This window comes from Odontesthes bonariensis, chromosome 5 (assembly GCF_027942865.1).
Source record: "Odontesthes bonariensis isolate fOdoBon6 chromosome 5, fOdoBon6.hap1, whole genome shotgun sequence".
NCBI lineage: Eukaryota > Metazoa > Chordata > Actinopteri > Atheriniformes > Atherinopsidae > Odontesthes > Odontesthes bonariensis.
Genome location: NC_134510.1, coordinates 30,106,133 through 30,117,499, shown reverse-complemented (window position 1 = coordinate 30,117,499; position 11,367 = coordinate 30,106,133). Strand labels below are relative to the sequence as shown.

At 38.8% G+C, this 11,367-nt stretch overlaps 1 protein-coding gene across 1 annotated transcript in view; it reads left to right on the top strand.

Annotated features, from left to right (window-relative positions):
* Positions 1-741: 741 nt before the first annotated feature.
* myom3 (myomesin 3) overlaps positions 742-11,367 on the top strand; it is a 61,247-nt gene continuing 50,621 nt past the window's right edge. Inside the window, exons 1-3 of the mRNA XM_075466039.1 lie at positions 742-939; positions 2,581-2,709; positions 7,441-7,545. Coding sequence (XP_075322154.1) covers positions 2,603-2,709; positions 7,441-7,545 — 212 coding nt within the window. The 5' untranslated portion in view covers positions 742-939; positions 2,581-2,602. The remainder of the gene's footprint in view (positions 940-2,580; positions 2,710-7,440; positions 7,546-11,367) is intronic.

Here is an 11,367-nt window from a genome sequence, read left to right as displayed (position 1 = left end):
TGGGGCTGTTAAATTGATGTTATTTTAGTCATTAGTCAGACATACTTGTGATTATTGGTTTAACTGTCTCCGTTCATCATTACAACACTTCTATCATATAAGCCTGCTAAAAGTGGATAGCTTTATTGGGAATTATTGTTGGGATATCGCTTAAATTGTACGTTTCTGTGATAATCTCTTCAGCAGCTAAAATGTTTCAGGCTGAATCTGAGACTAATCAGATGGTGATTCTCAGGCGTTGCCTTACCAATTATTAGCACCTTTCTTTCAAGAGCAGAGTCAGAGGTCAGTCGGATGGTTTGAGTCCAACTCTACCAAATATCCGACTTTTTATTTCCCAATTGTTTTCCCATCATGACCCCCTGCCCCTCTCCATTTCAGCTATTCTGTCTCCAACTTCCATCTCCCACTGCAGCCGTTCTCTGATTTCCAGCTTGTCATTTCCAGGCCTTTAAATTTCTAACGTTTGCATCAAGGTGGAATTGATGCATTCCAGCTGTTTATTTCAGCTGCTCTGGCTTTATTGTATGGGGTATAATCTGTCATCTCTTAGCTTCTGTTCCATAGAGATGTCTCTAAATCGATCTGGCTGATGACGTTAAGCTCTGGGAGCGTGTGTGCCTGTGGGGGGTTTTCGTCGTTGTTGATCTATATTTACCAACTTAAGAATGAGAGAGCATTGTGTTGTCCACATACTTGGCACCGAAGGACACTTTGTGTTCAGGGTCACCTCCACTGCTTCGTCAACAGAGACACAGAGGAGAGAGTGAGGCGGACGCAGACAGAAAGTGAGAGGTAACAAAGAGAGGTGAGACGCAAAGACTTAACAGGATCTTCAAGGTGACAGACAGGCAGGCAAAGAGGAAAGTGGATATATCCATCCTAAAGATCTCTGACACCACGAGGACTTCACCTGTTTGTCTTTATTTTTGCTAAAGAGTGAGTGGAATTTCCGTTTACTCAGATTTCATCTTGATCTTCTACAAATAGCATGAAGAGTTGTATTTTTTTTTTTTTAAATCAGTTACATAAGGTTTCTGATGCATTAAATGTATAACACTAATTGTAAACTGCATACATTGTACCCCTCCGATACATTAACAAAATGTCAGGGAGGCTTCTTCTCTCTTGTTGTTTCTCTTAAGAGTGTTTGCTTCTTTCACGAGTGACTTGAAATTCTTAATGGTCTCTTCTTTTGATGGCCTAAGAGGATGAAGCTTTTAATTACTCTCTGGGGATAGCATACAGAAATTGCCCGTGGTGTTCAGACAATGCCTTCTTCAGTGAGAGGAACAGTAAATCATTTGGTCCCCTTTGCTTTTGCTTTTACAGTTTTTATATTATGAGCAACTGAGCTTGCAATTCACTCCAGAGATGAAAAATTGAAATATATGGAGTAGTACCACTTTGCTTTTGCTCCTTTCCCAGCGGGGGCCCAGGACCCAGGCCTAGCTATGGAGATTGATCAATTTAATGTGCTACAGTTTGGCCTGCTCAAACTAACCTCTCCCTTTGCACAGCACTGAAGCTCAAAGGAAAGCAACAGGAGAATCAGTTGGCCCACAAGCGTATTAGCCTCTTACCTAACTTTGCACCGTTTTCCACAATGTAATCGAAGGAGATGAGAAGAAATAACACATTACAGTGCAAACACAGGTGGTTTCTGTTGGGAATGGGTGAATGAAGCCATCACTCAGGCACGACCTGATTCTGTTTGTTGGGCGCACAGTGCGTTGACATCCCCAGAGTAGCCGTATGATTAATGACAGGCAGGGTGTGGGCAGAAGCATGGCAAACCTCACCTGATGGATTATTAGTTGCTCAGTGGCCCACAAATGGGTGATTCATTTAAACATGGGACTGAAACACACCTTTTCAAGATGCCAACACCCATAACAATCGGACAACAAAAAAAAACATCACATTTAGGACAGTTAGTGCTTCTACTAATGAAGCTCACATAAGGTTAACTGTATTTTAACAGTGTTTAATAATGCAGTAATTACAAATAATCAAGACTGAGTCAGTTTCAGTCTGCATCACTGACATTTGGACCACAGCCACAAATGGTATGTTATTTGCTGCTCATTTGCTAAATGGAAGTCAAGAGGTTGACATAAGTTTGATGCATGCTCTGTTTTTGAATCCAGGACGAAACTGCGCTTGCTATTGATTCAGAAGCATTATGTTATTAAAAGCACCCTGCTCTGGTTTCATAGGCGCTTTGGCTGATTCCCAAGACAGTTTCAGACTATATCATAAGACTCTTGTCCTTTTAAATTTTCCAGTTTATATGTCAGGTGTACTTGGTTCTTTCGGATCAATTTAAATTTAGGGATGACGATGCACATCAGAATTTTTCCACCTCTCATTGAAGAGCTAAAACTGACAAAAAGGTCTTTTCTGAAGTCAAAATATAATACAAATTAATTTTGCAACTAATCTGAACTCAACCTCGAACTGTCAAAACTCTTCATGTTGCTCTGTACCTGGCTGTGCCACAATGCCTCTGATGTCTGACTCTCATTGACTCCCACACAACTGTGCCAACTCACTCCCGGCTTCCCTCTCCCACCACAGGTGCCGACCGGAGTTGGTTACCATGGAAACCAGGATGGTGATGCATCGAGAGCAGGAGGAGCAGTCGTCCAAGATGTCTCAAAGCATGGAGCTGTCCTCCCAGATCAAGAAGCGGACCTTTACGTCCAGGTGCAAAAGGTTTACTGACATACAGTGGGAGATAAGGGGAGAAGAATGTTGTCTTTATTGTTTTTGTGAACTTATGTTGTTATGATGGATGAATTTGGTGAGAATCTGTATTTCTATTATCACGTACATTGCTGATAAAGGTAGCAGACATGAAGTGATCTGAAAGATATGATCAACGCAGCCTCTGTGCCAAACACCTCGCTTGCTACCCAAAAACTATCTCAAAAAGCACAACTGTTGCACTGGGTGGCATGTTCCTAATTATGACATATACAGCACTGAGATCTATTTTATGACAGACCGACGTACAATGTAAACACTCCTGAGTGCTCCTGTTGCCTGTCTGAAAGTAGTCTCCCCTATTTGAGCAAAATTTACAAAAAAAAAAAATAATAATGTTTAAGAGAGTGCCACATTGTATTAAAAATGTTAAAACTACATTATATCCCCCTTCTAAACTACACAAACCAAAATGTGAGGGTCTCAAAATGTAGACAGAATTGTCATGAGCGATCAAGTGCAACAGTATGTAACACTTGAAATGAGTTTGTTAGGAAAGGATGAGAAACTGTCTTGAATATATGTTACCACCTACACCATACAGTAATGTGTGCAGTTTCTTTTGGTGTGGAAACTGCACACATTTCTTATATCTTTGAGATGTCACTGTTTTTCCTGGCTTAGAAGCTGTGTGATCATTCTTATAGCTTAATAGGCACCAATTTTCAATATAAGAACATAAAATGAGTCTCAATTTTAAATGCAGCCTTTAATCTTGTTAATCAAAACAAGATGAAAGTCTGTCAGTGAGTTGAGATTCACTTTTCACTGTTCACTTTTATACAACCCACCTTTTGTATGAGGAATTTTCAGAAATTAGCACCTTGACCTGAAGGAAATAGACTATCAAAAACACCATCAATCTTTTTTTCTTTCTTGTGTTTCTTTAACTGTGTAATTTTGTAACTGTGTTTTGTTTTTGCTGCTCCCCATCTTGGCCAGGACTCCCTTGAAAAATAGCTTTTTAATCTCAATGAGATTTTCCTGGTTAAATAAAGGTTAATACAAAAAAATACAAAAACCCCTGCACTGGTATCAGGAAAGTGGAACTTTAAAAATCATTAAAAAAGAAAAAAAAAGAGAGTAAATAATGAGACGCATCAAGAAATCAATTCTTCTGTGATGCAACAAACGCATATATTATATATTGTTTGGTTTGTGTTCTGCTGCATACCGTGGGCAAAGCTGTCCTGATCAATAACAACTGATTTGATTTCAGTTGACAAATGGCATTAAGTATTTATGGCAAGAGCCATACAGCAGTCTGGTTATTTCAAGCACAATGAGACATTATATTCACTCAAGTACACTCCATAGGCAAATAGTGGAAGCTGCTAGCAGCAGCTATTCACAAAAAATATGATCGAACATGTCTTGAGACCCCCTCGACCACAGTCTGTCTTTAGTTGGGATGAATGGACAAGTCTTACTGACAAATACACCTTAAGCTCACACATATACATATAATGCTCAAGTAAATGAGCTTATAAACCGACTCAAAAAAAAATGTATAAGCTTATGTAAAGTCTCAAAATGCATTCTCATAAAGAGTTGCGTTTATTTTTGTTCTTGTGTTGATGACGGGAGAGTCGGACTGCTGAGTAAAGTGTTCTCAAGTACATCTCAAAGGTTTTCAGTGGGATTAAGGTCTGGACTCTTGTGGTGGCCAATCCAAGAGTGAAAATGATCTCATACTCCCTGAATCACTCTTTGACAATTTGAGCCTAATTAATCCTTGCACTCTCATATTGGAATATGCCATCAGGGAAAAAAAATCATTTTCCACTGATGGAAAAAACCTAATCATTCAATCCATTCAAGTAGTCAGCTGACCTCGTTTTTTTTTTTTGAGGGGGCACATAACGCTGCTGAACCGACACCTGAACAACCGAAGCAATCCCATATAATTTGCTTTTTTTCAATTTCTTTATTTGTTGGGCCAGACAGTGTTTTTCAGTATTTACTTTCAAAACTTAAAAGACAAATATCACACAGCAGACACAGAAGAGTACACAGATGATTTTTGATAAGATTCAACAGAAATCCCTTTCGGCCTGCCATAAAAGTCTTGAGTCATGTTTGCCTTCATTTTGACAGCTCCCTCTGTAGTGAGTTAATAAATTAGGCCAACCTGTGGGTCTACAATCTCCAATGTATAATGAAGGGAATTGGACCCATTTTTCTCCATAGGGATGTTAAAAATAAGCAATTATTCCATCGAAGTCAGTTCAGTTTGAACTTAGAGGACATGTCTATCTTTGTGTAAAAAGAGAAAGGTGCACAGTGAAATTTATACTGAGAACATCCTAACTGGGAGTACAAATTTATCTTCATGTTAGAATAAACAAGGTAGCCTCTGTGTTGTTTTAGCAAATACATAAAGAAGTGAACATTTTTTCAGACAATAGCTTGTATAACTTGTTGACACTCAATTTTTCCTCTTTTTTATTTCCTCTAGTTAGTATTTTGAGGAAGTTGGTTGGTGTTTATGTAAACATAAATGAAAACCTTGGAATCTCGTGCACACTATACAAGCCACTCCTTGGCTTGATTGGATGCACCTGGTTGTTTTTAATGCACGTTCTGAATATTTGTGTCCCTGAGTGTATATATCTGTGGCTGTACTCGAGTGATACTGCCCAGCCGCAGGCTTTTCGCTACATTATTCAACATTGCAACACTGAGCTCACACTCAGAGGGAACCAGAACAAAGAAAAAGAAAAAATAAGACAGGAAAAGCAGAAGTTGTCTTCCATGCACCGTGAAATGGGGAAATTTCCCTGCTTGCAAAACAAAAGAAAACGAGAAGTAATGTCAAATTTGCATTGCAATTTGTTCGACAGGTTGTTGAAAGTAATGCTCGAGGCCAGATGTTAGCAACGGTAGTTGAGGGTTGTGCCATTCACACCTGCATCAATATACAGTTCGACCACACAAATAGATTTTTTTCTGTGTAACTAAAGTCAAGGTGGGTTGTATTGTACTTTACTTCAATGTTATACAAAGCATACTCATAAATATAAATAAATATAGCTCTAAATGAAAAAGCTCTGAACTTGAAATATCCTCTTACTGTGGCTGCTAATTACTCTAAATAAAAGAGCAGAACTCATCTCTGGCTAGGCGGAGAGCTGAAATGTTTGTCACTCCTGTTACAAATATGTCTTTCAACCTCAATGCCACAAGAGGCCTTGTCGCCAACAACAAATAACCATCTCCTGTTAATGGGGGTGCACATAGAAAAGGTCGACTCACTTTATTGTTGGTACTATACACAGCAAGTTCATGCTGTTTTGTAGGTTCTTGATTGTCTATCGCATGTAAACCATGAGTGTGATATACGTGTGCCCATGATAAACTATTCAAAGTCTCTAATGAAAGAGACAGCAAGTGGCTGCATTTTTTTTTAAAGCAACAATTATTTCACTGTACTTGTCCAGTTGGTGGTGTTTTTGATAATCATGTTTACATTCCAGCTCATCGACTGGGAGACGAAACACAAACACACTGTGAAAACTGAAAGTTGGAGATGACTTGATGCTCTAATACCGCAGCAAATAAAATCGCAACTGTACCATAAACAATCCGTTAAACAGACTCGAAACCCTTTGGCTCATATTCCCTGTTCCTCCCAATTACATAAGCTCCCTGAAGACAATAGCATGTGTGTTTGTACACCAGTGAGGGAAAGGGGAACACTGACGGAGCAGAGGCAGCTGATTACTGTTATGACCTTTCTCACACTTTAAAATGGGTTATACATTATGCTGCTCTGCAAGTCGTGCCAAGTCGTGTTTTTCATACAAAATGTGGGAAGCATTCAGTTAATTGGTCTGATAAAACAAAAGGTTACAGTTCAGAGAATGACTAAATACCACTCCACAATGCACTCCCACTGTTACTTACAGCCTGATTTTTTTTTTTCCAACTTTCTGTAACTGGATGATTGCTGAAAATACAATAAATCTAAAACATATATAGATATATCTTGGTCCTGCTACTTTGAAGAGGAGCTGTATCTGAATTCGCAAATTCCACAGAACAGCAAATTCTCAGTAAACACTGGAGTAGTTCACACTGAGCAGACACAAATCCACGGTGTAACACAATGAACCACACTCGAGGTTTACCCCTAAGCTGCAGCAGTATTACTGTAACAAACACTACTGACATCGTTTTGCAAAAATGGATCTGTCCTTCGTGGTGCTCTTATACTTGCATCATCGTGTACCTTGCAAGTTCTTCAAAACAGGAACGGGAGACAGAAAATATCCATTAAAGCACTTTTCTTTATCGAGAACAGTTGGCTGTTTGAAACGAATCCCCCTTAGTAAAATGAACCCTCTTGCACGTTACATTTGTCGTCAGTATGCAGAGCTCCCTTTGATGCACAGCTTCTTTTACTCCTCAGACAGAGAATATTAGACTGAGTGCTGCCTTTTAGTGGCAGAGCAGAAAAATGGTCTGATGAACTCGAGATTGGATAATGTGCCTTAATCCATGACAAAATGAAAAGCCATGCTAATATGAACACTCAATCCCTCAATCAATTGAGTAAATAATGATGAAGTGTGACAACAGCAGATCTCTGTTGTGTTATCTTTTACCTGTGTCATTTGATAATATGCAAGATATGTGTTAATCAGGCTTTTTATGTCCTCTCTGTCTAAGTGATGAGGAGGCCTCCTATGCTGATTTCTATCCCATCATCCCTGCTAATTTGATGTCTGTCAAAGAGATCCTCAACATGAACAACCTCCCCCGCCACAGGACATGGTAAGACAATACATCCATGTTTTTAGATGATTTTATGGATTTACACAGATATAGATTTTTTTAGAAATGACAGTGACCACACCGAGTTAATTGTAACCTCCAGCTGTAGCTTTTGAGGGAGGGACATTATTTAAATTTCTCATGTTGGATGATTATTTTCTAGACACAAAATGGCACCAACTGTGTCTAAGTTTCCTGACTGTCAGCAAGTCTCCTCTTTTCTCTTGATGACTTCCTTCCTAGATGATTTGTGCATGTCATAAAGCTCTACTTCTCCATCTAAACTCACCACCACATCCTCTCTTTCCACTTTATTTGAGATAGTAGAGTGGGCCATGTTCCACTGATGCTTTGCCCTGCAAGGCAATACAGAACGAGTGCTTTTATACCAATAAAGAGCTTCGATACACAACGTAAATCAGAGCTTTTTCTCCCTCTCATTTGTCTGTAAGGCCAGCTGGGTCCCTTTATTTATCGTCTTACAGATGTCCCAAAGTCACAAAGCCACAATCATTCAAGTGAGTCATACAGCGGAAGCTTTCAATTTGCTTTCGTACACAAGAAGAAGAGAGAAGGAGCTTTTTCTTATTGGAAGTTAGAATAAATAGATAGAAACACTGAATACATGTTGGCTTTCGACTGAAAAAAATAAATTAATCCTATTGAAATTAAGTAGTAAGTTCCCACTTGGAGAATACATTTGACAGCTATCTGCTAAACTGGTGGGTATATGTCAGTAACTAAATAATTCTGGTGTCATTTATCAGCAAGGTGCCTCAGTTCTTCGCTTTAAATTTTCTGTTTCAATCATAATACCTCAATTAGGTCACTAATGTACAAGCAATGCAAAAGGGCAATTTATCAATTAATTTTATCATCTAACAAACCATTTGGTCAGAGTTAAAGAGTCCATTTCAGACACTAGATGATGCAACAAAGTCTGGTAGTGAGAGATCAGAGAGGATGAAAGGATGGACAGAAATTCTGATGTTAACAGATGTTTGTTTCATTTGAACTATAATTCCAGATTATTTTTTTTTTCATTTGCAAACCTTTTTACAGTGTTTTATTACTGTAACTATGACAACAGCAAATTCCTCAAAGCAGAACTTAAAATTTGTATAACCACACAAAAGAAACAACAAGTTAACTGAAATATTTTAATGGACAAAGAAAAAAAAGTAAAAAAAATAAATAAAAAAAAAAGAATGTCAAGATGTGTTTTATGACCAAACTTGATTTGTTTCCAGAAGGTTACTTTAAGTTATTATTGAATCAGAATCTGAGAGGAATGTGTGGACGACAATTATGAGCTCTCCTTTCCTTTCCAAGTAGCTGAAGATCATGTTGCCAGGACAGGATTACTACTCAGCTGTCAGAAAGACAATGTCATATCTAAAAATAAGTCCGAATAGACATGTTTAGGTCACAGAGAACAGAAGCTAAGGGATTGTTGCCCTGAGTGACTTTATTTGTTTTACCAAAATCCCTCTTCCACTGTATGGGCACCTTCTACTGTCTGGGTCACACACACCTGTCTGTGCAGCAGCAACCTCTTTACAGTTCTCCAATCCATCCAGATTCTGATTACACTCATGTCAAAAAGGATGTTACATTTCTAGTGTGCGTGGACTTCATCATCAATGCTAAAAATAAAACAGAGTTTGTCTTCTTTGAGCCAGAAAGGATAGCTCTAGTGGCAAATGGATGCCAAAGGTTATAGACAGAGGTCACAATAATTGTCAAAAGAGGAGATTATTAGAACGAGAAGACACAGTTGCCAAGCATCCGCAGGGTGAAAAGCAGGGGGAGTCACCAAGGGTGAAATCAGACTCTCTTGAAAGACAAAACTATCACTGGGCCTCAGCTCCAATGATCTGACCCTGTCAGCTTAGCATCTCCGTAAGTCCCCTCTCCTGTGCCATCACCGTAACCCTCAATCTTATCAACGACTGTCTATCTGCTTCCAACTCATCTGTTGTGTCTCACCTGTAGATTTTTTTCATCCACCAAATCCTTCTGCCTCTTGAATTAGCAAGGTTGATTCTGGGGCTGAAACAGTTTTGAGTAACTCGAAACACTCAATGCAAATTACTTGCTTTGATGCTTTAATTAACACAATTATGTTCTGCTCCGTGGTCGCACAGACAATTATTACTGCACACAACGTGTAGCATATACATCTGCAGGAGAGTTGATTTGATGGCTGCCATGGAGGAAACTGCAGAAAACGAGGAGCAAACTCAGAGAAAAAGCAGAAAAACGTCATAAGTTTGAGACTATTTCAGACAAAAGAAGAGTGAAAATACTGTAAAAAAACTTTGTTATAAAACCAAATTAGCTTACCACAATAGCACCCAGTTTACACTGAGTGGAACAAACACAAGATAAGGTTTCACATTAGCATTTTAATGTAAATCAGTATGCATTTCAGTTGAGATGGACGCTGGTAAAGAGCATACGTTAGCTGAGGCTTGGGTTGTGCAATTTAGCGAGTTTTGCCATTTCCATTTCCCAGAACTGCCCAGACAGTGTAGGCAGCTCTCTATCCTATATCCCTCATCTCCCTCTGCCCATCAGAGCAGTGTCAGCCTGTAAGCTGTTAATGCTTTTTGAGGAATTCAGTTGCATTATAATACAGTTCATAAAAGCAGAGATTGACATTATTAGATAGAATACGTGATTACTTCATTTCCTGCAGCACTATACGATTCCACCTGAGATCTCTTTACCAAGTATTCATTAGTCTGATGCTCCTCTGTTGTGTTGATGGAAATAGTGTGGATGGATATCTTAGGATGAAGGCTGAAAAAATACTAACGCAGGGGATGATTAACTCATGCAGGATGCGAGGATAAGGACTGAGAGATAAAGCAGAAAGCTGCTGAGACTGGCACACCATTTATTTGCCTATGTCTTACAAGATGGTAGAGCGTGACATTTGTTTTGATTTGTGTGCAAAGAATGTGCTAGATCTTTGTGCGTTGGCAACTTTGGCTCCAACCTCATATTACTATCCAATTCATCATGGTTTCTCAAACATGTTGCTGACATGGTTTGGAATTAAACAAAAAAAATATAGCAGATGATTTATGTATGCCAAGTTTGTCTTTATCAACAAGCAGTGTTGAAATATCGATTAAAGACAATAATTAAGTCATAAACCTCCTCATACTCACTGACTTGAAGAAATTCAGCAGTTCATCCCCTCAAGACTTAAAATCCAAGCACCCATAGAGAATAAAAACACTGACACTCACTAAATTAGCCAGGAGCATCACAAGTTAAACCACATTTTGGGGCACCTGGGAGTGCATGTGTATCTTTTCCCGTGCATTTATTTGCATATTTATTCCTCTAGTTTGTGCATTTTACAGAATAATTCCATGTGTGATGCATGTTGTTCAAAGAATTAGGCTCTGGAGACTGTCAATCAAAAGATAGATAAGGAAGCACACCCCTCTAGTGATGAGTGTGGATTATCAAAACGCTTCATTTAAAATGTGTGTTAACGTGCGTGTACATCCATATGGATGACTGCATGTACACAGGAGATGTTCAATGCTATGTAATATGGAAATATTCACAGCTACAACAAGCTATATACCCATGTACAAACTATCAGTGGGCTCCACTGATGTTTTTCAGGGGTTGTCTTTTCTTTTTTAAACCAGACTTCACAATTAACTCAGAGCACACATGCAGGCTCAATAGAGCTAGTACTGATTCACTGCAGAGCACAGAAACAACTGCACACACAAAAAAAACAATAAAACAAAAACCAAAGACAAGTCTGGAGACTCTGTTCTCAGATATAATAGG